Source organism: Rhincodon typus, chromosome 28 (assembly GCF_021869965.1).
Source record: "Rhincodon typus isolate 14 chromosome 28, sRhiTyp1.1, whole genome shotgun sequence".
NCBI lineage: Eukaryota > Metazoa > Chordata > Chondrichthyes > Orectolobiformes > Rhincodontidae > Rhincodon > Rhincodon typus.
In genome coordinates, this window is record NC_063359.1 from 17,183,233 (window position 1) to 17,210,315 (window position 27,083).

Consider the following 27,083-nt stretch of genomic DNA (forward strand, 5'->3'; position numbering starts at 1 on the left):
ACCCTATAATATCACCACACATTTACCACATACAGTCTGCAAAAAAAAACTAGATATTGAACTGGAACCTAAAATTTGCACATTGTTAGATCAGTGGAAAGGCAAATTGGGAGGGATGTAAAAATAACAGCCAATTCACCATTACCCATTTTACACTTTCAAACAAGATCAGAATTATCTGCACTGTGCCTACTTGGGAATGTTGCATTCAATTAAGTATTCAAAATATTTCTTCTGCTGGTTTGAAAGTTAATGCAGATTTATTTTTGATTGCAGAAATTATGAATGATGTCATCAAGAAGGTGAAGAAGAAGGGTGAATGGAAGGTAAAAATCTCTCCATCTCCTGATGGTATTCTGGTGTTGATGTTTTTGAGTCAAGGAGTTTAATGAGCAAAAGGATCAAAAAAGTTGCTCGTGTTAAACTGTTAATATCCTGTTGCAGTGCTTTGCAAGACAGGATATAAGTGACATTGAATGTCAATTGAAAATGATCATATTGATAAAGATAACCTCTTAGATAGAATAAGTGATCTCAAAATAGACCAGGCAGCCAACTCCAGCTAACATTCACACAACTAGAGCCTGAAGAATTGATTATATTCCTTGCAAGATTATTGCTCATTTCTGTAACAGCTTGCTGGAGATACAGTTCCTTTGGACTGGAAGGATGTTCATCTACACAACAGAGTTAACGTTTCAGGTCCAGTGACCCTTTTGTTGCTGATTTACAGCATCTGCAATTCTTTCGGTTTTTATTTAGGATGTTCGTCTAGTTTTACTGTTCATAAAGGATGGGAAGGCAGAACCAAGAAACCCATGGCAAAATAGTTCCACCAGCATGAAATACAAGCTCAAAAGTGCTCCTAAAAAATGCTGTCTCTTATCACCCAGGCAGCAGAGATCAGGGAGCTTCTGCAGTACAAGGAAGTGAATTTTTCCTTTTGTCTGGATGTTTCACTGCTGGGACTAAAAGCAGGATATGATTCCCATTGGCATAGGCAGAACATGGTGCTGGAAATTGCCAGCAACAGTAAGTAAAGAGGCCACCACTGTGCAGTTCAGGATGGTGGGTCAACAAGAGCTGACAACCCAATCGGATAGTTATTAGTAGCCTCAGCAACACCAGGGAGACAATGCCTCATAGTGGTCTTCCCTAACCCCTTGGGATTACATGGCTCTTTGCATAGGGAGTACCTAATGCAATTTGCTTGGATGGATGAAGGATCTTTCTTTATTGAAATTTGCATGTTTGCACGTAGGAACACATCCGAAAATCCAGAGTAGAGGTTTGCATACCTTAATTCTGAATTTACAGCATTTAATTTTAATTAATATTATGCACTGGAGAGCAATAATTAATAAATTAAGTAAAATATTAAATAATATCCAATGCAGAAAGATACATATCAGAGCAAACAGTACTGAAATTGAGCAGAGCTCTGGGGAGACTTCTTCTGAAGTATTATGTCTAGTTTTGGTCAGGGAAGCGCAGGACAAATAAGGCTGGTCTCTGGTGTCTAATATCTGAGGACAGATTCGAGAAACTCAGGAATTTTGCCTTTTGGTCTTACTGGATAAAATATGAATTCAATTAATTTGTACCACCTATATTGCAAAAGAGAGAAAATAGGGATTTAAAAGTGAAATTGGATCTTTAATAAATATGAAATACTGTGGATGCTCAAAACTTGAAATAAAACTGAAAATACAGGAGAAACTCAGTAGGTCTGGTGGCATCCGTGGAGAGAGAAACAGAGTTAATATTTCCAATCCAAAGACTCTTCTTTGGAACTGGTGTAGTCTGAAATTCTGAAGAAGTGTCTTTGAACTGGAAATGTTAACTTTATTTCTGTCTCCACAGATGCTATCAGACCTGCTAAGTTTCTCCAGCATATTGTGCTTTTATTTGGTTCTTAATTTCTTGGCCAAGTGTAAATTTGCCTTGTTCTCCAATCAACGCCTGCACTGAATTCTGATTCAATTTAGAATCCTAGAGGAATTCAACAGAAAGGGATAAAAACTTCCTTTTGTCTAACTGAGAGCAAAAGCCAGTCAATCAACGTATTTATTTGTTAGATAATTTAATTTGAGTAGGGAAATCAACAAATAATTTTGGAAAGGGAAGATTTGGACAGTTACATTTTCCACATGGATAAAGGAGATCTATCAAAGGTTTCCTGTATGAAATTGGGTGAGAAAGAAGAAACCTCAATATCAGGCTCTGAGCTGTACTACAAGTTGCAAAGGAGACATTCCCTAAATAAAAAACTCCAATTCCATGGAATGTTAGAATTTGCTATAATTCCAATTAATCTCAAAAATACATCCAAAGCAAAGTAGTTTGTCACAGTGTTTAACAAAGATGCTGAGCTTTTGTTTTGCAAATGGATGACAGAACTGAGCATTATTCTGAGAGCTTTGCTTGTCTCCTGCACTTCGTAGAGAACAGGTCATTAATCTAATTATTGCTACCCGTTCCACGGTGAAAGGAGATTCACCAAAGCACCATGTGCCATGTTGCAATACGAAATTCTCAATTCTCTTTTCCTTTGCCACTTGTGAGAACAAGGTCTTCATTCATGAAACAAGTCTCATTGTTTGTTATCTGAAAATGACAGAATCTAGTAAGCTGTAAAGCAGCTTGATGACTAATAAGGACACCAGAGAATTTCCCTTAAAAACAGTATTACTTGTTCTGACGTGATGGTTATATTTGGTATTTTACTAGGTGCTCGTGGTGGATCAGCTCAGCATGCGAATGCTGTCGTCCTGTTGCAAGATGACTGATATTATGACAGAGGGTGTCACAAGTGAGTATTTCATTTTTAGCTTTAAAACCAGGGTGATTTGCCTTAGATGGATAGGAAACTGGTTGGCAGAGAAGAAACAAAGAGTAGGAATTAATGGGTCCTTTTCAAATTGGCAGGCAGTAAAAGGTGGGGTGCCACAGGGATCGGTGCTGGGACCCCAGCTATTAACAGTATGTATTAATGATTCGGATGAGGGAACAAAATGTAATATCTTCAAGTTTGCAGGTGATACTGAGTTGGGTGGAAGGGTGAACTGTGATGAGGATGCAGAGATCCTTCAGCATGATCTCAGCAGGTTGGGTGAGTAGGCAAATCAATGGTAGATGCAGTATAATTTGGATAAATGTGAGGTTATTCACTTTGGAAGCAAAAACAAGAAGGCAGATTACTACCTGAATGGCTGTTAATTGGGAGAGGGGAGTGTGCAATGGGACCTGGGTGTCCTTGTGCACCAGTTGCTGAAGGTAAGCATGCAGGTGCAGCAGGCGGTAAAGAAGGTAAATGGTATGTTGGTCTTCATTGCAAGAGGTTTCGAGTACAGGAGCAGGTTGCAGTTATACAAGGCCTTGGTGAGACCACACCTAGAATATTGTGTGCAGTTTTGTCCTCCTTTTCTGAGGAAGGATGCTCTTGCTCTCGAGGGAGTGCAGTGAAGGTTTACTAAGCTAATTCCGGGGATGGCAGGTCTGACGTATGAGGAGAGACTGACTAGGTTAGGATTTTTTTTGCTGGAGTTCAGACTATTGAGGGGGGATCTCATAAGAGACCTATAAAATTCTAACAGGACTGGACAGGGTAGATGCAGGGAGGATGTTCCTGATGGTGGGTGTGTCCAGAACTAGGGGTCACAGTGCGAGGTTTCGGGGTAGACCATTTAGGATGGAGATGAGAAGACATTTTTTCACCCAGAGAGTGATGAGCCTGTGGAATTCATTACCACAGGAAGTAGTTGATGCCAAAACATTGAATGTATTAAAGAGGCAACTAGATACAGCACTTGGTGTGAATGGGACCAAAGTTTATGGGGAGAAAGCAGGATTAGGGTATTGAGTTGGATGATCAGCCATGATCATGAAGAATGGCGGAGCAGGCAGAAGGGCTGAATGGCCTCCTCCTGCTCCTATCTTCTATGTCTATAGGTAACTTCTGTGCAAAGTTGTCCTTCTACATTATGTTTCCTACAAAATGGTTTTGAAATCCTTGCAACAGATGCATTCCCTCTTTCTTGAAAGTTTGTAACTGTCCTGTGAACTGTGGAGTACATTTTCTTTATTTCAAAGCTTCACTAACTTAACAATAAGCAAGAAAATGAGAAATCAGCAGTTAATTATTGAGCTTTGAGTAGTTTCAGGGCAAGCAAAGATCTTCAGGCAACAGCTATGACTTAATGGTAGTGTGCTCTGCTACATTAATTCAGAAAGTTGGACACTCAAGTCCCAGCCCAGCAACTTGGACACAATCTCTTGACTAATACTTCTGTGAAGTAACTGGGTGAGGAGTGGGATTTGCTGCTTTGTTAGAGGTGTTTGCTTCTGGATCAGACACCAAAACATTCATAGATTCCATGACACTATTGTGAAAAAAAGCTGGGATATTCCTACACATTAATCTTCGACTAATACTTCTCTCTTCACCAATGTCACTTACAAAGGGTATCTGGTCATTATCGCACAGCTGTTGTGAGATCTTGTTGTGAGTATAAATTGGTTATAACATTTCTTACATCAGGTCCCTTTAAAAGGACTTCACTGGATGTAAATCACGTAGAGACATCCTGAAGTGGTGACAGGCACTATATAAATGCAAGTTCTTTTTAAGAGGATGGAAATAGAAGAAGGCCATTTAGTTCCTCAAACTTGTTCTACCAACCAATTAGATCATGGCTAATCTACATAACCCCATCTACCAGCCGTTGCTCAATATCCATCAGTTGGTTAAAAATTAAACTATCGATCTCAGATTTAAAGTTAACAATTGGTCTTGCATCGTTTGCTATTTGTGGGAGTTCCAAACATGTACCACCTGATTATGTGTACTGTAAAAGTCTTTTCTAATTTTACTCCTGAAAGATTTGGTGTCAATTGTTAGACAATGGTCCCTGGTCCTAGACCTCCTAACTAGTGGTCAAAACACCCCATAACTGTCTTAACTCAAGAAAGTTCAGGGAAGCTCTAGTTAATGCAATCTCTCCTTGTAATTTAACTCTTGGATTTCATGTATGGTTCAGGTAAATGAATACTGCACATCTGCTTGAATACAACTGCCATTGTTAGTGACAACTGAATTGTCAAAACACTTTAAGTGACCAGATTGATTGCAGTCTGCAAGAACTTCAGTACCAGACACATAAAACAACGAAGCATAAAATGACTGACAGCAATTTGGGATTTTCACTTTTAACTATGTGCACAGACTTCGGAGTTGCTGCCAGATTTGCTGTCATTGCTGCTAAAAAATCTGGGCCCTTTCAGTGTGAACCTCTTTTTACCCAAATGCTATTTGATTCAATCTGCTTGATCCTGCAGCCAAAGAACTCTGCTACAAGGGTTACAGACAGGGTAGAGAGATAAATTGAACTTGCTTTCTCCCCATATCCTTCTGTCCAAAGCATTTTAATTACTTTTCACTCTGTTGAAATGGGTTGTGGCATTTTCCCCCAAATCTTCCGCTTGTGAAGGCCAATTCTTAAAGTGGTGCGCAACAAATTTTGTTTCAGGGTTAAATCAGAAATATGGTTTATTTGTGTAATCAAACTGGAGGAGATGTTTGTCACAACACATTCACACAGCCAAGCATATGCAGAAGAAAAAAAGTATAGAACAACTCTAAAAGAATATTTAAGAATATAAAAGAATTAATTCACATGTATTTTAGAGCCTGTAAAGAATTTGACAACGGTGACGGGAAGAATCCGATTCTTTCTCAGCTCCAGTTAAAGGCCATGAATTATTTTGGCAATCGGTCACAGACATGATTTGTCCACTTATTTCGAGGCACATGGGCTCCATGTTTAATTTTTCACCCCTCTTCTTTGAAGTCATGTCACCTCCTCTATCAGTTTTAGCAAAACAGTCTGAGAGGTGACATTCAAAGTTATGCCCATTCTGATCTTTACTAACTATTATGAAGCACAGTAACCTTTCAGCTATTTCTCCCTGTTCGTTGGGAGATTCTTGGCATGACAATATATTAATCTCATCTTGTGTAAGTGCATTATTTTGGGTCAGTCAGTGAAACCAGCTGTGCTAAGGAACTCACAGGTGAGCTGAGATGCAGTGGCAGTCTTCTATGATGAAGGGTCTAGGCCCGAAACGTCCCCCTTTTTGCTCCTATGATGCTGCTTGGCCTGCTGTGTTCATCCAGCTCTGCACCTTGTTGTCTCGGATTCTCCAGCATCTGCAGTTCCTACTATCTCTTTTTCAATAGAAGGTCTGTATGCAGCAAACAGCTGAGCTTGATTGAAAGTGTTTGAAAGAACAAGGAATGAAATACATTTGTAATACAAATGTTGACAAGCAAATAATTGAAATTCCAAAGTAATAAAGCGTTGGTACCTACTATTTAATCAAATAAATCTTTTAAAAGCTACTATTCATGACATTTGCCGATGCGGACATAGAACCATCGAATAGTTACAGCACAGAAGGAGACTATTGGGCCCACGTTTCTGGGCTGGCTCTCTGCCAGGGCAATTCACTTCCTGTCACTCTGTTGCCTTTTCCCCGTGCCCCTGCACATTTTTCCTTGTTTAGATAATGGGATTCTAAGGGGAAATGGATCATAATTGAATCTGTCTCCACCCACACTGTCAGGTCGAGTATTCCAGATCCTAACCACTCACTGTATAGAAACGCTATTCCTCAAGTCACCATTGCTTCCTATGCCAATTTCTTTATATTTGTGCCTTATGCTTCTCAATCCTCTGCCAAGGGTAACAGTTTTCTCTTATACATGCTATCCAGTCCCTCATGATTTTGAATATTTTTATCAAATCTCCTCTGAAATGACTTCTTCAAGGAGAACAGTCCCAGCTTCTTCAGTCTCTCTATGTAATGGAAATTCCTCATCTTTGGAACTATTTTTATGAATCCTTTTGCACTCTTTTGAATGCCCTCGCATCATTCCTAAATTGTAGTACCCAAAACTGGAGAGTTTACTCCAACTGAACCCATATTGGTTCTCCATAATTGACACAATAATTTATTTTGAAGGCCTCAAGTCCAGTCTGGTGTAGAAGAATGAAAAGAACATCTTTCAACTGTGGCAATTTTGACCAAAAATTAGTTAAATCTGAAATTAACTTTTTCTCATACAATAGTCTTACCTGGTTTTGGGGGTGGAGGGGTGTGGATCTGGTACATGTTGTGGGGTCAGTGGGTGGGTTCACATGTTTAGCCAAATGTCTTTACTGACTGAGGTAACAATTGAATCTCTTTTTCTTCTGCTTTAATGGCAATTATGTGAAGTTGTGGAAGACATAAATAAAAGGAGAGAACCGCTCCCCAGTTTGGAAGCAGTTTACCTGATCACACCCTCTGAAGAAGTAAGTCATTGCTTTTACCAATCTCACAGATTGAGGAGTACATGCAAACACTGATCCATGGAAGGACAAACATTTTGGCTTCGAGCCACTTGTCACCAATGTCAATGCTTACACCATGTATTGAGATTTGCTGTTGCAAGTACTAAATTATCGCGTAAGAAGTGCTGGAGGCAATGACAGTATTAGCTTCTGATGGATTACAAACCATTCCTGATTAAACAAAGACAGTTCTTTGAAGATATAAGATCATATGATTGTCCAACCTCCTTGCATCATTGCACTGGTAAAACACTGGTGTTAGGCCATACTAATATCACTTTGGTAACATAAACCCTTTTTAGACTCAGAGTAGAAACGGAACATGGAAGGTTTGTGGAATGTGGTTAAGGAGCTGAGTTTGAAGGGCTTTGAGGTGGGTGTACAAAGGGATTGAGGAAAGGAATGCCAGATTGTGTCGCATTTGAAGGAACAGCCATCAGTCATGAAACAAAAGAAAGTGGTTGCACAAAAATTTGGCAAAAAGAAATGGAAATTTTGGATGTGGTGTTTTTGAACATAAGAAGTAGGAGCAGATTTAGACCATTTGACTGTTCAAGCCAATACTGCTTGATCTGTTGGAATCTGGCTCTGTCTCTGACTGCTCGTCTTGAGTCCTTTTCTTGCCTGCTCCTCTGGGTGGCTATAGATTACCTATCTTGGGGTCCTTTCTTGCTTGTTCCTGTAATGCTGCTGGAGATTCCAAAGAGAGAGAGAGAAGCTATAGAAGAATAAAAATGATCATTTTGAGTTTGGGTTACTGGCAGTGAATGTAGTTCGGTTGATGATATGGGAGAAGGTGAAGATATGGGATAAGATATGAGCAGTGGAGGGTGAGCACTGGGAGTCAGGTACAAAGGTTCCAGAGTAATTGTATTTGTAAGTGATAAAAGTGAAGATAATGGTTTCCATGGTATATGGACTAAGGTTGGGATGAGAATGTGTCTTGTTACACAGAAAGTAGGTTGCAGAATCTCCTTTCATTAAGGTAGTGATTTGGAAATACCAGATAACCTGAATAAATGTCACATGAAATGAGAATGGTGAAAACCTCTGCTAACATTGGGAATTCATTTTGTCAAACCCAAGTATATATTAAAATTATACACTGGAAATCCTGATGATACAATGCCTACAGTTGATGGAGGAAATGTATCAGATTTTACCTTTTGTTTTAACTCCTGTGCTATTGTCTCCTTCAGGTTGTCTCACTTCTATCAATCAGAAACAATTGTTATCAGCAGGTTGAGAGAAATGCAGCACTGTTTGAAAGTCACTTAACTCTCAGCTTACCACAAGCCAGAAGGGAATTGCAACACAGTTGTACCCCTAACATAACTTTATTTTCATAACTCTTCATATGTAAAAATAACCTTGTATTACAATAAACAGCAAAAATGGAACAACAGCTATTTGGTTAGTGGATATTTTGTTCAGGCATTCTGTTGAAATGAACATTCCTTAATTGGGATTCTATCTTTGCAGTCTGTCCGTGCGCTGATCAATGATTTTAAGGATGCCCCCTCCTCTAAGTACAGGGCAGCTCATGTCTTCTTCACCGACTGTGAGTATACATGTGATTAAAGAGACATGTGTTCTACTTATGTGAGATGCTTCTTCTTGTGAGCTTTGAGGGTGATAATGTCAACTTTGAGGTTAGATACAAGGCTCAAGCATCTTAGACAGACTGGTGCTGTGTATTTTGAAACAGCAGTTACCTTAATGTGTCATTGAGTATTGAGAATAACTTTCCTGGTGTAACATTGTGGGAGTTTGTCTAAGCCTTAATGCTTGGCTACAATTAATCTTAAAATGTGTGACTGATAGACTGCTGTTGTGACATTGTTACAATATAATGGTCATGAAAACAGATGGTAGAAGAAAGTAATTATTTCACAGTAAAGAAGCAATTACCCAGATCATTAGTGATAAATTGGAAGTTCTAAAAATTGATCCAGGCAAGTGATCATTGCTAAGTAATATGCTACATGAGTGCAGTCATATGATTTAGATCATTTAAGGAATAAGTTGTACTGAGTGAATGTATTGTTTTTCCTAGTTTATTGTTGAAATTCCAGACTATGGAGAAATTTTAAGACTGGAGACTGCAGAAAATAGAGGTTGTCTGCAAACACCCCCGTCACACTTCTCATTAAGTTATATCTGTGCTTTTTTTGTCATTGATGCTGCTGTTTAAAAGAGAAGAGTAAGAACTTTTGCCTTTATGTTTCACAGCTTGTTCAGATCCATTGTTTAATGAACTGGTAAAGTCTCGTACATCAAAAGTTATTAAAACCCTTACTGAGATCAACATTGCCTTTCTTCCATATGAGTCACAGGTAAGACATTGTATCCAACAACTGCTGGGGCTAGGGGAATGCTGGTGTGAAGAAATTTTCCAGTATTGCAATTCTTGATACTTTTAAATGAAAGAATATTTGTTAATTACCCTTACATTTTGGAGAGCTTGAATTTCAGTATCAGAGCAACAGTAGTCAATGTGACAGAGGAAGGAGAGAGGGAAAGGAGAGAACTATTTACCTGCCATATGCTGAGGTTTAATTGGAAATAACATTGCTGCCAGACGTTTATTTATGCCATGATACTCACCTAACCGAAACAATTCAAGTTCTGCCTTGCAATAAAGTATATCCCAGCTTGTTCATCCTCACCGAGATGGAATCGTAAAGTACAAATTAAGAGCTGTTCTGTGCCAAATGTGGGCGCAGCTTAAAAAGCTTAGCTTTTTAAATTTCATTTAATTCCTCTTTCTAGCTGTTCACACTCTCTGTACTTAGGGATTTTGGTTGATGCACCTGAAATTTCTCTCCATATTGCATTGCATTGCTTTGCTGATGTCTCTTCTTCGTTTGATATTTGAAATCTCCTAATTTTTAAAATGGCTTGGTGTTATAAAATTACAGAATCCTACAGCATGGAGGGAGATTACTCAGCTTGTGATGCCAACACTGCCAGTTTGACAGAAGTGTCCTATTTCACCCCACACACTAGCTTTCCATGCCATAACACTGCAAATCAATCACCGTCAAGTGTCTACACAGTTTCCTTTTGATGGATTCTGATTCCACCACCCTTTCAACTGTGTGTTTCAGATTTAACAATCTTTGATCTGAAAATAAAAGTCTCCACATTTTGCTTTGAGTTTTTTTGCCAATTAGTTTAAATTTGTGATCTCGTTGCCAATCTACGTACCAGAACGATTTCTTCTTTCTTGCTTTTACAAAGCCCCTCAAGGTATTAAATATCTCACAGTCTCTCCTTGACTTTTTGTCCTTTTTTGATTAAAAAATTCCAGCTTTTCCAATCACTTGACTTTGATTATTGACTTTCAGGTGATCAACTGATGCATGTTCAGGTGACGAAGACAACCCTGTCTCCATTACAATTGGCAGGGGAACTATGAGGCATCAGACTGTAAGGTATCACTGTGCAGCTTGCTGATCAGGACAGTGCTGCTACTGAGTTAAATCAGCTGGATTATTATTGAGAGTCTCAGAGCAGCTCCCCTGTTTGTCCATGACCTACAGACACGATTCAGCTGTTATCTTCGGGGGTCCTATTTAGCTTCATCGCCACTGAAATGTTCTGAAATCAGACAGCAGTCACGGTGCTACTTAAATCATTGAACTTCCATTTCCACATTAAAATGAGGTGGCACGGTGGCAGAGTGGTTAGCACTGCTGCCTCAAAGCGCCAGGGACCCGGGTTCAATTCCACCCTTGGGCAACTGTCTGTGAGGAGTTTGTACATTCTCCCTGTGTCTGCGTGGGTTTCCTCTGGGTGCTCTGGTTTCCTCCCCCAGTCCAAAGATGTGCAGGCCAGGTGGATTGGCCACAGTGTTCAGGGATGTGTAGATTAGGTGGGTTATAGGGAGATGGGTCTGGGTGGGATGTCTGAGGGTCAGTGTGGACTGATTGGGCTGAAGGGCCTGTTTCCACACTGTAGGGATTCTGTGATTCTATGAAAATAAGCTGAAATGGGTCAACAGTTTGGACATCAGGCTGTAAACCCCTTTCAGATTGGAACTTATCCCATTAAACCCAGGACTCAGAAGGAGAAATGTGCTGACTTTGTGAACTGGCCAGGCTGGAAGTTTCTTATGAAGTAAATTTTTATGAGGAAAGGATTGTTAATGATCATGCATTGAGTTTTGGATGGATACAAGTCATGAATTAACAATAAATATGAATGACTCTGCTATGCACTTTCAACTGACCCAGTACACTCAGGCCCACTCTTATTTTGTTATAGATATTGTTTAGTAGGAAACAATGTGCCCCAATGCAGCAGGAATGTTCAGGAATTGAACTTAGAGGACCAGCCTCACTGCATTTCCTGGATTTGCTTCAATCTCTTAATGCTCCTTAACCCTGCTGAGTTGTTTTCACAATCCATGTCATGTATAATTTAGTGCAAGGCTGTCTCACTCTGCTGAGTGACTCAGGGACGGTGAGTTGCAACAAATATCAGTGATTACAGCCAGATGACCAATGAGGGCCACGGTTCCGAGGATTTTAAGACCCATCTGTCAAACAGAAGGTTCTTCCAATTTGATTCAGAGACCAGTCACATGATCACAGACAGATGGCACTCTGTACACTGCAGTCTTTTTCAATCTTCCTACAATGGCTTACATTCAAATAGGTTAGCTCTGTAATTCTTCAGGTAATTAAATACAGACAGTACAGGAAATAAAATGGTCAGCTTTAAATAAAAATCTGTTTGGATCGAGTCATTTTGTATTTGAAGTTGATTGCAGCATGCTTGGAGTGAATAGTGCAGAGAACAGTCTAAATGCACTTGCTCTGACTCAACTGGCATTTTGCAGGTCATCAACAACAGACAGGGGCATTGAATTCCATCGCTTTTTAATGCCTATAGACCTCTTCTGCAGTACCATTCATGAGCAAGTTGAATAATCGAGCAGACTAGAGCACGCGTGATGAATAAACTAGCACTGTAGTAATTATTTTCTGCGTTTCAGGTTTACTCACTGGATGTACCAGATGCATTCCAGAGCTTTTACAGCCCCCACAAGACACAGTTGCGAAACCCTCTCATGGAACGATTAGCGGAGCAGATTGCAACTCTGTGTGCCACACTGAAAGAGTATCCTGCGGTCAGATACAGGGGGTGAGAGCACATTTTTTAGGACACGGACCCTTCTTTTTCCTTGAAGGCTCTCACTTCCTACAGTGAGGGCAGTACCACTGTAATGTAATCTCTAAACTGTATTGGAAAGGGGACTCTCCTCGGAAGTAACATTTCTCATGGAACTGGAAGTAGAGGAAAGGGTTGATTGAATCTTGTTGAAGGGCAGCAGGCCATGCTTAAATAAAGGAGATAGGTGGATGGACAACTGTGCTTGATTAACAGATACATGACATACACATACATACTCACTCACATGTGTTGTCTAATTGACCAGTCGCAGCGTGTAAAGCACTAATTCGCTTTCCAGTCACGCTGAGGGCTAAGAAATGATGTATAGCAGAATGAAAGTAGGAAGAGAATTGGATTGAGTATTTATGCAGTTAGTTTCATCAAAATCTGCAGTATATGACAGACTGTACATGCAATGCAGAAGGAGTGGCCTTGGTGGCCGATGGGATGTTCTCATGTCAAGAGAATGAATTAATCATATAAAAGGTGTAGACCTTTGTGCATTGAACCAATTCCAGATATCTTAGTTACATGAGAATCAGTGCTATAGTTCATTAGAAAGTCTGTGTGATCTGCTGTGATGTATCGATGTTGAGTCATAGTTTATTGTCATGCAATATTGTCACACTCAATAGGAAGATATAAGAAGAGGCAAACACTATCATGGGCGTACGGTTTAGAGAAAGGGTCAATCCAATCCTCTTATATACGGACCTACACATAGATACAAACAGATACATGACATACACATACATACTCACACACATGTGTTGTCTGATTGACCAGTTGCACAGTTTAAAGCACTAATTTGCTTTCCAGTCACCCTGAGGGCTAAGAAATGATGTATAGCAGAATGAAAGTAGGAAGAGATTTGGAATGATACAATGTGCCAAAATTGGACATGAATCTTTGGATTCCACATGTTTTTATTTTTCCTTTCTAGGGAAACAAGAATAAAATGAATGGAACAATACCAGTAGTTTTAGAGAATTAATGCAATTTTAATAAATTTTCACAAACTAATAGTGCATATTAGAGATTCAGCCAGGATCTCATTGATCTGGGTGGCTCATCAGCACCCAGTGAGGTGACTATCAGCCTTGTGTGACAGGGATTTGGCAGCGCATTTTACATCTTTCCCAAATTTTATTTCTCAGTGATATCATTGGAGAGATCCAAACTGGACTGCCAACTCACTATCATGCATTTTATATGATTTCATAAAGTCAGGATACACCCTTTGGTGAGTCATCTGGTAGGTTGTACAAAGTGGCACAGAGATTTGGGTGAGAGGGATGCAAGTCAGAGATGCCAATGTACCCAGCATAATGTCTTGTTTGTTAATTTTAATATAAGTTGATTGACACAACTGCACTCCTGGTAGTGCAAGGCTCTGTAAGGGACACACACACACACAAACACACACACACACACACACACACACGTGCGCGTAAAAATCTATAAAATCTAATATAATTTGTATCATGCTTCAAGAAAAGAGAGACACAGCCATTAAGAATATTTACTGTTCAGTACAATGTTTGTTGTGCAAATTCCTACCTACAGTCCTGCTACTTTCAAGTTTTATAGTTGGGTCATCCTTTATAATGGAGAAGTACGTCATTGATTAAAAACCTGTTCCTAAATTGTGCTGGTATTTTTCCCAGTAATTTGCTGTCTTTTGCATTCCCAGGGATTATAAAGAAAATGCCATGCTTGCACAGCTGGTCCAAGATAAACTCGATGCATACAAAGCTGATGATCCAACCATGGGTGAAGTAAGTGTTTCACACATAACAAGATGGTTAGAGCTCATTTGGTTTCAGTGTCGACCTGTCAAATCCAGTGGGTTCAATGCATTGTGAGAACATTTGTCATCCCGAATGAAGAAGCATATGAATATGGTTTCTGATTCAGTCAAAATCAGAAAATTCCATTATTGATTTCTTATTTCCACGCTGGTCAGCCAGAAAAATTGTGATATACTTAAACATAAACTTACTTGAGAATGATTTATTTTTCTTTAATAAAACTGCTTATACTCCAGTCGAAACCCACTAAACAAAATCAGATGCAAATTTTGCTTTACACGTCTTCAAATGAGACGTCCCAGTCAATAAAGTACTAAACATAAGAACTGGGAGCAGGAGTAGGCAACTCAGGCCATTCAGCCTGCTCTGCCATTTGATACAATCATGGCTGACCTCACCTCAGCTTCAATTCCACTTTTCTGCCTGTCATCCATAACTCTTCAACTCATTACTCTGCCTATCTCCTCTTTGAGTTTACTCCTTGCCCTGGCATTCACCAGACTGCGGTAGCGAATTCCAGAGATTCATGACTCTTTGAGAAAAAGTAATTCCTTCTCAACTGTTGTAAATCTGCTACCCCTTATCCTAAAACTACGATCTCTCATTCTCGGTTGTCCCACATGAGGAAACATCATTTTTCTGTCCACTTTATCAATCCATTTTAGCATCTTATATCATTCAATTAGATCCCCTCATTCTTCTCAACTCTGGAGAATATAGGCCTAAACTGCTCAATCTCTCTTCATAATGAGTTTAATTGTGAAAACAGGTCGGCATGAGCAAGTTGGGCTGAAGGGCGACCTGTTTCCCTGCTGCAGATCACTATGACTGTGAAACTCTGCATTAATTCAGGGTGGCGTGGTGGCTCAGTGGTTAGCACTGCAGCTTCACAGCACCAGGGACCCAGGTTTGATTCCAGCCTTGGGCGACTGTCTGTGTGGAGTTTGCACATTCTCCCTGTGTCTGTGTGGCTTTCCTTTGGGTACTCCGGTTTCCTCCCACAGTCCAAAGATGTGTAGGTTAGGTGGATTGGCCATGATAAATTGCCCACGGTGTTCAGGGATGTGTAGATTAGGTGAGTTATAGGGGGATAGGGTCTGGGTGGGATGCTCTGAGGGTTGGTATGGACTTGTTCAGCCAAAGGGCCTGTTTCCACACAGTAAGGATTCTTAAAAAAAATTCTAATGTGTTATTTCAGGTCTTTAATTAGCAACACAACACAACTTCTCAATAATATTACACAAAGTCTTTTCATATTGATTTTTTTTTCATGTGGGTTCATCTTCTTTCCACTGGATGCTTGTTTTTGCCTATTGAGGAGTGCCCCAGAATCAAAGAAAGATACAACATTGGTGGATGCCATTCAGCTGGTAGAACAATTCATTTAACTCACTTCCGTGCTCTTTCCCACCAACCTATACATCTTACCCTTTAAACAATTACATGATTGCATTTTGAATGTGTCAGTTAATTTTTTTGTTAAGATCATCAATAACATGGTACTGATTGCTCTGAGCCTTCTACTACCATCCAAACCATAGAATCCCTACAGCGTAGAAGCAGGACACTCAGCCCATCGAATCCACACCAACCCTCTGAACAGCATCCTACCCAGGCCCACCTTCCCACCCTATTCCTGTAACCCTACATTCCCCACGGCCAATCCACCTAATCTACACATCCCCGGGTGACTCTGGACAATGTAGCATGGCCAATCCACCTAACCTGCACATTTTTGGACTGTGGGGGGAACCTGGAGCACCCGGAGGAAACATACATTTGCACGTTTGCCCAAGGGTGGAATCAAACCCGGGTCCCTGGTGCTGTGAGGCAGCAGTGCTATCCACTGAACCACCGTGCCACGGTAGTGTCAGTCTCTTGAAGAATTATAAATGCTACTACAGGTTTGATTCTCGCTTGCAAACTTCATTCCCACTCCCCTTCAAAAGTGTACATGAATGTAGTAATCTAACAAATGATGCAAATACCAAGGTTTGCTCCACAGTGGAAGATCAGCACCTTAGATGTGGACGAGCCCTTCGAAGAGAAAAGTAAATCTCAGCAAAACCAATTGCCTTAACATAAATTTACAAAATGATTTTAAAGTTTTCAATCTATAAATTATTTCAAAACTCTGTGGAACTTCTGTATCAATGATTTGTATGTCTCACTAACAATTTTAATTCTGATTTATTTGATATAATAAATAGTGTGCTGTAATAAAAGACAATTTTTTTTTATCAATTAGACAATGCAAATCCCTGGAGCTAAGTCATAACCTCCTCATTTGCTGAGTTTAAGGTATTTAGTTTGTCATTTTTCCTATAGCAGGGACACAGCTCTTGAAAGTGCAGCATTGTTTTTGATTCTCCAGAAGTGCATAGAAGTTTTGTACTTAGGTCCCAGTGGTGGATGTGGGCTGCAAAGGGTCCCTTGCTTGTCCTGAACCTATTTAGCAAAGGCCACTCTCAGTGGTAGCCAAGGCCTGCCATTTGACAGATCGTATTTATCACAAAGAACCTGTTAGTGACTTCTCCTGCTTCCTATTCCCTGATCCAAAGGGTGTCTACCCATAGATCTAGCTCAGGAATGTTGTTCCATAAACAAACTTTGACAGTAAGAGAATTAAGAGTTAGGCAAATTGAGTATATCTTTGAAAGAAATATTAATTAGAACAGTTTATGAATAAACTGAAGTTAGTGGATAAAACATTAAAGCATTGATATGGTATATAGTACAATGTAAAACAGATCTTTTATTTTTATCTCCATTACACAAGATATGAAACAGTTATTCAGAAGTTGAATTATAGCTGTTTGTTGCACTAGTAGTTCTTTTTAAAATTGGTGGGATTTAATAATTAGGTTTGTTAATGGCATGATAACAAGTGAGCATTAATACAGCTCTGCTGAAATTACACCTTCTTGACTTTCCTATGCATGTATTAACTAGTGAATGTGACATATTGCCCAACAGTTGCAACAGGACAGCAAGCTCTGAGTTTCTGTGGCTGTTTACCTGAGTGGCCACTTACTAGGGTCGCACTACACAGAGCAGCAGGAGACTTGTTCACACACTTGATTCCAATCTGGCTTCACCCCTTTTAGGTCAGTAGGCCAGGTCCAATCTCTGTGGAAAACAGGTGGAGAATCCATCCAATAATACTCCCAACGCCTGAGGATAGTATAAATTACAGTAGAGGAGCTAACAAAACCAAGAGCTGGAATGAAAGAATTAATTTAACCTCAGAGATAGTAGGAACTGCCAATGCTGGAGTCTGAGATAACAAGGTGTAGAGCTGGATGAACACAGCAGGCCAGGCAACATCAGAGGAGCAGGAAAGCTGACTTTTCGGGTCTGGACCCTTCTTCAGAAACTGTAGAAGGATCCAGACCCAAAAAGTCAGCTTTCCTGCTCCTCTGATGCTGCCTGGCCTGCTGTGTTCATCCAGCTCTTCACATTAATTAAACCTCTGTATTTTTATTGGATGAGAAGTGATAAAATGTCAAAGAAAGTTGAATCGAAGGACTCTTGCTCCAAGATATATTTAATAGTTTGTATCACTATTATATGAGATGGAATGACCTTGTTTGTTTCTCCTTGTTAGAATTGATGTTTCTGCTTTCAGGGACCAGACAAAGCCCGCTCACAGCTATTGATAATTGACCGTGGATTTGACCCCGTATCCCCTGTTCTCCATGAATTGACCTTCCAGGCGATGGCCTATGACTTGCTGCCTGTTGAAAATGACGTATACAAGTGAGATACTCCTTGTTTTCTAGTTATTCATATAGCCTGGAAACTTTACCATTGCTCGGACTAGGGCATTCAGTTAAAGCCCTGTTGAATGGTGAGCGACCGAAGCCACCAGAGACCCACCCTGACTCTCCATTTCAAAAATTCTTGTTTGCTTTTGATGAGTGGTCAGATGGGAAGCTGCAGATTGATGAGGTGAGATATGCAATTCACAAAGTAATTAACAAACAATATCCCACCATAATAGACAACATGGTCCCAAGTGAGAGTCTTGCCTCAACAACGGTATCTTGCTTACATAAAGTGAGTCTGTGGTCTGTTGTGGTGCAGTGATAGTGTCCCTATTTCTGGACCAGAAGGTCTGGGTTCATGTCCTACTTTGTGTCAGAGTAGATGGAATTGTATAGGGGCCTGAATGAAATGGTCTACTGAGGGAAATGTGGCAGAATTGCAGAAGAAGTCCAGTGAGGCCTATCTTAACATCTTTTAAGATGTTCCATGTCATTCCGGCCCCTATACAATTCCATCCAGTCTGACACAAGGTAGGACATGAGCCCAGACCTTCTGGCCCAAAGAGAGGGATGCTACCACTGCACCACAACAGCCCACAGAATTATTTTATGTAAGCACTTTAACAAGCAAAAGGAAACAGTCAAAGAAGAAGAGGTGATTCACTTTGGAAGGAGTAACAGGAATACAGAGTACTGGGCTAATGGTAAGATTCTTGGTAGTGTGGATGAGCAGAGAGATCTCGGTGTCCATGTGCATAGATCACTGAAAGTTGCCACCCAGGTTGATAGGGTTGTTAAGAAGGCGTACGGTGTGTTAGGTTTTATTGGTAGAGGGATTGAATTTCGGAGCCATGAGGTCATGTTGCAGCTGTACAAAACTCTGGTGCGGCCGCACTTGGAGTATTGCGTACAGTTCTGGTCGCCGCATTATAGGAAGGATGTGGAAGCATTGGAAAGGGTGCAGAGGAGATTTACCAGGATGTTGCCTGGAATGGAGGGAAGGTCTTATGAGGAAAGGCTGAGGGACTTGAGGCTGTTTTCATTAGAGAGAAGAAGGTTAAGAGGTGACTTAATAGAGACATACAAGATGATCAGAGGATTAGATAGGGTGGACAGTGGGAGCCTTTTTCCTCAGATGGTGATGGCTAGCACGAGGGGACATAGCTTTAAATTGAGGGGTGATAGATATAGGACAGATGTCAGAGGTAGATTCTTTACTCAGAGAGTAGTAAGGGAGTGGAATGCCTTGCCTGCAAAAGTAGTTGACTCGCCAACTTTAAGGGCATTTAAATGGTCATTGGATAAACATATGGATGATAATGGAATAGTTTAGGTTAGATGGGCTTCAGATTGGTTTCACAGGTCGGCGCAACATCGAGGGCGGAAGGGCCTGTACTGCGCTGTAATGTTCTATGTTCTAAGAGATTTCATTCCAGTTCCAGCTTGGATTTAAAACCCTATAGTATATACCACACAACTTCCTGAATTCATTTTCTTCAATATCCTGTTTGACATGGTATGTTCTGAAAAGGACAATAAAAACCTCACAAACACATTCACATTTTCTAAGCAAACATACTCAGTCTCCTTGGATGTGCAATTATTTTGCATAATATTACTTTTGACACACATTGCACATGTATTTTATATTCTGATGCCTATGTTACACACATTTACGTCAGTGTCAACCAAAGATTTGAAAAGTAAATGGTCGGTCAATGTTATGAAACTGCTGCAGCTGCTGCTTATTACACCGTTGTTTGCAGCTTAAGGAAGTGACTACTGATAACCATGAGCAATTGCCATAGCAGCTGGTGAACTGCAGAATGCTTCACTGTCACTTTGCACTTCATATTTTTCACAAACCACCATGTAAGCTACAAAAAGAATATTGTATTGGTGGTCTTGTATTTTCCAAGACCAATATGCTGACCTACAGAGTGATAGAGTGTGGATTTGATCATGACCCATTACGCATTGAGTTCCCACTGACAAAAGTGCCGCTGTGTTGGAAAATGGAGATCATGAGTGGAAACTCCCAGAAGTACTGCACATCACAGAGAGATATGCTTTTAGAAGGCTTCTATGTTTTCAGGACATGGAAGTAGAGAATCTTCTTGAGCATTTTGGCTAGGCATAGCAAGTAGCGCAAAAAATCACAGGGAAGTTTGGTGAGGCCAGAATAACAAGTAGATTGACTTCAGTTCCAAAATGTCATTGATGAAGTGTCATTGTATTTCATTTAATTTTCTATTTATGTTAATCTGTTTATTTTTCTCTCCCTTTTCAGGTATGAAACGAGTGGAATTGGAGAAAATCGGGTCAAGGAGGTCCTTCTGGATGAGGATGATGATCTCTGGATTACCCTGCGTCACAAGCATATTGCAGAAGTGTCCCAGTACGTTCCAGTCTTCATTCTGCATTTCTGTACCAGTGTGGAATGTTCATTTTAAATTACTTAGTGACCAAGAGTTAAAAAAAAACCTATTGATTAAACTCTATTGGCATTTCTAATCACATTGGGAGAGGTTGAGCTGATTATAATTTCATGTATAATTGTTTTCACGGATGCTGTAGAAGTCATTACATTAAGATCTCCATTCACCGTGAATGTGAAAGAGTTACTTCATATATTCTAATAAAAAGACTTGCAAATCTTCACACAGTTACTGCAATAGGGGAGGTGATGGCCTATTGGAATTATCACTGGATTGTTAATCCAGAAACCCACCTGAAGTTCAGGAGATCCAGGTTTGAATCCTGCCACGGCAGATGGTGAAATTTGAATTCAATAAAAATCTGGAATAAAGATTCTAATGATGACCACAAATTGCTGATTGCTGGGGAAAAACCCCATGTGCTTTAGGGAAGGAAACTGCCATTCTTACCTGGTCTGGCCTACATGTGACTCCAGCAATGTGGTTGACTCTTAACAGCCTTGTGGGCACTTGGGGATGGGCAATAAATGCTGACCTTTGTAAGCACTTTAACAATCCAAAGGAAACAGTCAAAGAAGAAGAGATTTCATTCCAGTTCCAGCTTGGATTTAAAACCCTATTGTATATACCAGCAATGCCCTCATCCTGAGAATGAATTAAAAAAAATTACAGGACTCGAGGGGAGGGCTGTCATTTCTGCACTGAAGTGTCAGATTGCTTCTCTCTAAACCAACGGTTTAATCGGATAAACTAGGTACAGCAGTGAAATTTACACTTGCCTGTGTGTGGTAATTCTCTACATGTATTGGCACATGCCTCAAGAATCACAGAATCATACAGTAACGAAAAGGCCCTTTGGCCTATCGAGTCTGTACTGCCTACTACCTACACTAAGTAAAAACCGAAAGGACTACAGATGCTGTAAATCAGGAACAATAACAGAATTTACTGGAAAAGCTCAGCAGGTCTGGCAGCATCTGCAAAGAAAAAAATCAGAGTTAACATTTCAGGTCTGGTGACCCTTCCTCAGAACTGATGCTGCCAGACCTGCTGAGCTTCCAGCAATGTCTGTTTTTGCTACTACCTACACTAGTCCCACTTTCTACACTAGTCCCACTTTCTGCACTAGGCCCATAGTCTTGAATGTTACAACATTTCAGGTGTTTCTCCAAATACTTTTGAAAGGTTCTGAGGTTTCCTGCCTCGACGACCCTTCCAGGCAGTCGATTCCAGACTTCCCCTACCCTCTGGGTGGAAAAGATTTTCCTCAAATTCCTTCTAAACCTCCTTCGTTTCACTTTAATATTATGACTTCTTATTGTTGACCCTTTGATGAAATGGAACAGCTGTTTTCTATCCCCTCAATCTTATACATGTCTATCAGTTACACCCTCAACCTCTGAAGAAAACGACCCGAGCTTATCCAGCCTCTCTTCGTCACTGAAAATGCTCCGTCCCCAGGCAACATCCTGGTGAATCTCCTCTGCATTCCCTCCAGTGCAATCACATCCTTCCTGTAATGTCAAAGCAGAACTGCACACATTAGTCCAGCTACAGCATAACCAAACCTGTACATCATCATCATCATCATCATCATCATCGGCAGTCCCTCGCAGGGACTCTCTTCCACTCTCAGGGTGAGTCTGTAGATGGTTGTACAGACGGATGTGCCTACCACAGGCTCTATTACACTTCAGGCAGTTGGTGGTCATGGGAAGGGGAGGGTGGGGAGTTGGCATGGCGGTCATAGAGTTGGCATTCTATCTTTTCACTTGGCTTTTGCTTTTTCCCAATGCCAAGTCTCGAGGTGCTAGATTCCTTCCCAGATGCTCATCCTCCACTTTGGACGGTCTTGGGCCAGTGATTCCCAGGTGTCTGTGGGAATTCTGTGCTTCGCCAGTGAGGCCTTGAGGATACCACTGAAGCACTTCCTCTGTCCACCTGGGGCTTGCCTGCTGTTTTGGAGCTGGGAGTAGAGCACCTGCTTGGGGAGTCTCATGTCAGTCATACAGATGACATGTCCAGTCCGTTGTAACCAATCAAGGGTGGTCAGTTCCTCAATGCTGGGGATGTTGGCCAGGTCGAGAGCACTGGTCTTGTTGAGTCTTTCTTCTGAGCAGATTTGCAGCATCTTGTGCAGTCGGCGTTGGTGGTTCTGCTCCAGCGTCTTGAGGTGTTTGCTGTAGACAGTCCACGTCTCAGAGCTATATAGGAGGGCAGGAACCGCCACAGCTCTGTAACCAGGACAAAGTCCTGTACAGTCTCTCATTAACCCAGTCGCCACTCTATAGTTTGCAGACATTCTTTGAAGCTGTGTTTTCATTCACTGCCACTTTGTTATGTTTGTCTTCATAAACATACATGCAGAAAGATTGCTTAAAAGATAATGTGGGTTCTTTATTTGAAGTTAAGCCTTGTTTTTGCTTGGAGTGAAGTATGGTACATTTGACTACTACTACTACGTCTACTGCTACAGCTCATAGATAGCCGACAAATTACGTGACTACTACATCACATTCTTTTGAGGTGTATAAAGATTGACAGCAGTTTCAGATATCCCTCCAAGAAGGTGCATGCACATCATATTGTAGAGTCTTTTCTGAAGTTGTACCCATTACAAAGAACACAGTGGAATATCACAGGATACATCTAGGCTTTATAAAACTTATCCTTATGATCTGACATTTCAGTTTATTTAGTTCACTTGTACAGATCTCATAATTGCTTTGAATCCATAGTCTCTGCTTCATATGATGCTGTAGTAAATGCTAAGAAATTTTCTTGGGATGGCAGCTGAGATGCTGCAAATGTGTTAAATGTAGCTTCCAGGTTTGAACAAATAGAGTTAAATTTGCCTCAGAATCCAATTAATGGATAGAAAATGTTCCTATAATGTTTGTGTATTTGAAACATAATTATTTTCTGAACCAGGCAGACAATGGAAGGCCTTAATTTTCTGTCAATACATAAACCCATCAGATTGTGTAAACATCTCTTTTTTTTCTTCAGGGAGGTTACGCGGTCCTTGAAAGACTTTTCCTCGAGCAAGAGAATGGCAACTGGTGAGAAGGTCTGTGGACATTAATTTTGCTATCTCTATGTTCATTTTGTTCAATTTATAATACCCTCTTTTTCCCTCCTTTCCTAAATCTGAGGAACCTTGGTGGGAAATAAAATTAACAGCTCTCTGGCACCTTGTCAAAGCAGATATCATTCATTTGGAAAACTAACATTGTCCTCGCTTGACATCCACCCTAAACCTTCCAGCATTATCTCGATGGATAATGATCAGGAATGGAAACCCTGGCTTTTCATTTCCTGCATTAGCTCAAAGGTACAAATACAATTATAACATCCAAACCTATTGCCCTGGCTGAGATCAGCTTCATAAGGTTTGAAAGCTAGTACCTCTTGGCCTATCTAACTGATGCTGTATAGTTCAAGTATCCCTCAAGCCATCAAGGAAGTATAGCTTCCATTTCAATGAAATGAATTAAAACAGATTGATTAGTGACACTTCACACAGCTTCCTCAGATGATTAGGGAACTAAAGTCCAGTTAAAATGTAAGTGCTTAGTGACTGACCAATGCCTAGATATTTGATTCTCAGTTAGCTGTTCCAGAGGGCCTCTTATAGAGGTAGCCATGATAATTGATGAAATTGGGATCTTAAGCCTAAAACAGTAATTACAGATTTGGCAGGACAGTTAAGGTAACAAGGAAAAATATGAAGAGTATGTCCTAAATTAGACAATAATCAACAACTGAGTACCTGGATCAGTTGTTTATGCCAGTATACTAGATTCACTTCATAATTAAATACTACACTGAGTTGTGAATACCACTGACATTTTGTAAGGATAAAATAATTTGCTTGAAGAAATGCCTTTATCTGGTGTATTTTGTGACTCTGAATACAAGTGACGGTCCCTTTAATTGACTTGGACCTATCCAATATTTCCTTGAATTGAATTCTTCACATTCTCCTGTTTAAGCCAGTCATATGGAAATGTATTTGGAAATTTTAACTGTTGTCATTTTACTCTGAAAATTCGTTTCTATTGTGTAATAAAATCATTTTCTGTTCATAAATTAATAACAAAACACAGTAGAGAACCGATGGATGACAGAAGCAGAAATATTCTGAAAAATATCAATTAGGAAGCCATTGATCCTTACAAACCAACGAATTACTCCCATTCCTCAAATATTCACTGAACTTTTCAGGTTCTGACATGACAGTGGCTCTGAAAAATATTACATCTGGTTAAAAACTTTTGGTAATTCCCTCATTTAGTGGGCAAGATGTTTATACGGAGTTTACACTCACAACGTCTCTCACCTGCAGATAACATCACTTCATGTAAATTTCAAGATGGTTTGAACAATAGGAAGGAAGAAGCATGACAGCAATGTGGAAAATAAAAGCACCTTTCGAGAGATAACAAGGTGTAGAGCAGGATGAACACAGCAGGCCAAGCAGCATCAGAGGAGCAGGAAGGCTGACGTTTTGGGCCTAGACCCATGTGGCCTCTTTCGGAGCACTCACGGATGACGTGCCCGCCACCTTTCGAGAGAGTTTGGTGACTAGTGCTTTTGTGGTTGTCATGGAAACAAACTATGTGTACTCCATCAAAAAGCACAGAACATCAGGTTATCGTCCAACAGGTTTATTTGAAAACATAACCTTTCTGAGTCTCTCTCCTTCTACAGGTGTTGGGGAGAGACAAAGCAGAAAGACAGATTTTATAAGTAAAAGATCAAAGGGTCATACACTGATGTGAATTAAACAGACCTAAGATGCTGTTAAATCTTTAATCAGTTAGAAAGGAGATGCAGATTTCAGTTTGTTAACATGCAAATCCCTGAATTTCTGCCCAGAGATAAGTAAAGGTTTTATCAAAGAAGCGGTCACATCTCAGGTCAGACAATGCATTTTAGGTGTGAGGTCCTGTTTAGAATCTGTTTTTGTTTTGATTTGGAGACAGACTTCTAAAATAGGAATTTATAAAATGCTGCAATGACAAATTGTGTGCTTTTTTAGATCGAATCTGCAAATGCAAATTCACCCCATTGACGTGCATGCATGTGTGTGTGTGTGTGCGCGCGCGCGCGTGCGTGTGTGTGCGTGTGTGCGTGTGTGTGCGAGTGTGTGCGTGCGTGTGCGTGTGCGTGTGCGTGCATGTGTGTGTGCGTGTGTGCGCGCATGCGTGTGTGTGTGTGCGCGTGTGCATGTGTGCGTGTGTGCGTGTGTGTATGTGTGTGTGTGTGCGTGCGTGTGTGCATGTGTGTGTGCGCGCGAGAGTGTATAGTGAGAGTGGGATCACCTGTAGTGTGACATGAACCTAAGATCCTGGTTGAGGCCGTTCTCATGGGCACCGAACCTGGCTACCAGCCGCTGCTCGGTGACTCTGCGTTGTTGTGTATCCCCAAAATCCGCCTTGGAGGATGCTTAACCGAAGATCGGAGGCCGATTGTCCTTGACCGCTGAAGTGTTCCCTCACTGGGAGGGAACATCTCTGGCAATTGTTGCGTGGTGTCCATTCGTCTGTTATCATAGCGTCTGCATGGTCTCGCCAATATACCATGCTTACAGCAATGAATGAATGAATATACACCATGCAACAATCGCCAGACAGGGATGTTCCATCCCAGTGGAGGAACACTTCAGCGGTCAAGGACATTTGGCCTTGGATCTTCGAGTCTCCAAGGCGGTCTTCAGGATCCACAACAATGCAGAGTCGTCGAACAGAGGCTGGTAGCCAAGTCAGGTACCCATGAGGACGACCTCAACTGGGATCTTGGGTTTATGTCGCACTACAGATGACCCCACCACACTATACACTCTCATGCACACACTCATGCACACACATATATAAGTCTATGGGATGAATTTGAATTTGCAGATTTATATTTGCAGATACGTTCTATTTTGTTCAAAAAGCACACAATTTATAGGCAGTCAGTCACTGTGGCATTTAGAAGTCTGACTTCAAGTCGCAACAAAAACAGATTCTAAACAGGGCCTCACAACTAAAATACATTTTCTGATCTGAGGTGTGACTGCTTCTTTGATAAAACCTTTACTTATCTCTGGGCAGAAATTCGGGGATTTGCATATTAACGAACTGAAACCTGCATCTCCTTTCTAACTGATTAAAGATTTAACAGCATTTTAGGTCTGTTAATTCACATCAGTGTATGACCCTTTGATCTTTTACTTATGAATTCTGTGTCTTTTTGCTTTTTCTCTCGTGAACACCTGAAGAAGGAGAGAGACTCCGAAAGGTTGTGTTTTCAAATAAACCTGTTGTACGATAACCTGGTGTTGTGTGGTTTTTGAAGGAGTACGCATAGTTTGTTTCCATGACAACCACAAAAGCACTAGTCACCAAACTCTCTCGAAAGGTGAGATAACAAGGTGTAGAGTTGGATGAACACAGCAGGCCAAGCAGCATCAGAGGAGCAGGAAGGCTGACGTTTCGGGCCTAG

The 27,083-nt window shown here is 40.6% G+C and overlaps 1 protein-coding gene across 2 annotated transcripts in view; it reads left to right on the forward strand.

Annotated features, from left to right (window-relative positions):
• Positions 1-259: 259 nt before the first annotated feature.
• LOC109933836 (syntaxin-binding protein 1) overlaps positions 260-27,083 on the forward strand; it is a 52,854-nt gene continuing 26,030 nt past the window's right edge. Inside the window, exons 1-10 of one of the 2 annotated variants that reach the window (XM_048613523.1) lie at positions 260-326; positions 2,731-2,812; positions 7,279-7,355; positions 8,877-8,955; positions 9,627-9,730; positions 12,397-12,545; positions 14,269-14,353; positions 18,015-18,145; positions 20,444-20,551; positions 23,601-23,661. In XM_048613523.1, the coding sequence (XP_048469480.1) occupies positions 282-326; positions 2,731-2,812; positions 7,279-7,355; positions 8,877-8,955; positions 9,627-9,730; positions 12,397-12,545; positions 14,269-14,353; positions 18,015-18,145; positions 20,444-20,551; positions 23,601-23,661 (921 nt within the window). In that variant the 5' untranslated portion in view covers positions 260-281. The remainder of the gene's footprint in view (positions 327-2,730; positions 2,813-7,278; positions 7,356-8,876; positions 8,956-9,626; positions 9,731-12,396; positions 12,546-14,268; positions 14,354-18,014; positions 18,146-20,443; positions 20,552-23,600; positions 23,662-27,083) is intronic. The other variant, XM_048613524.1, reaches the window with a different exon arrangement.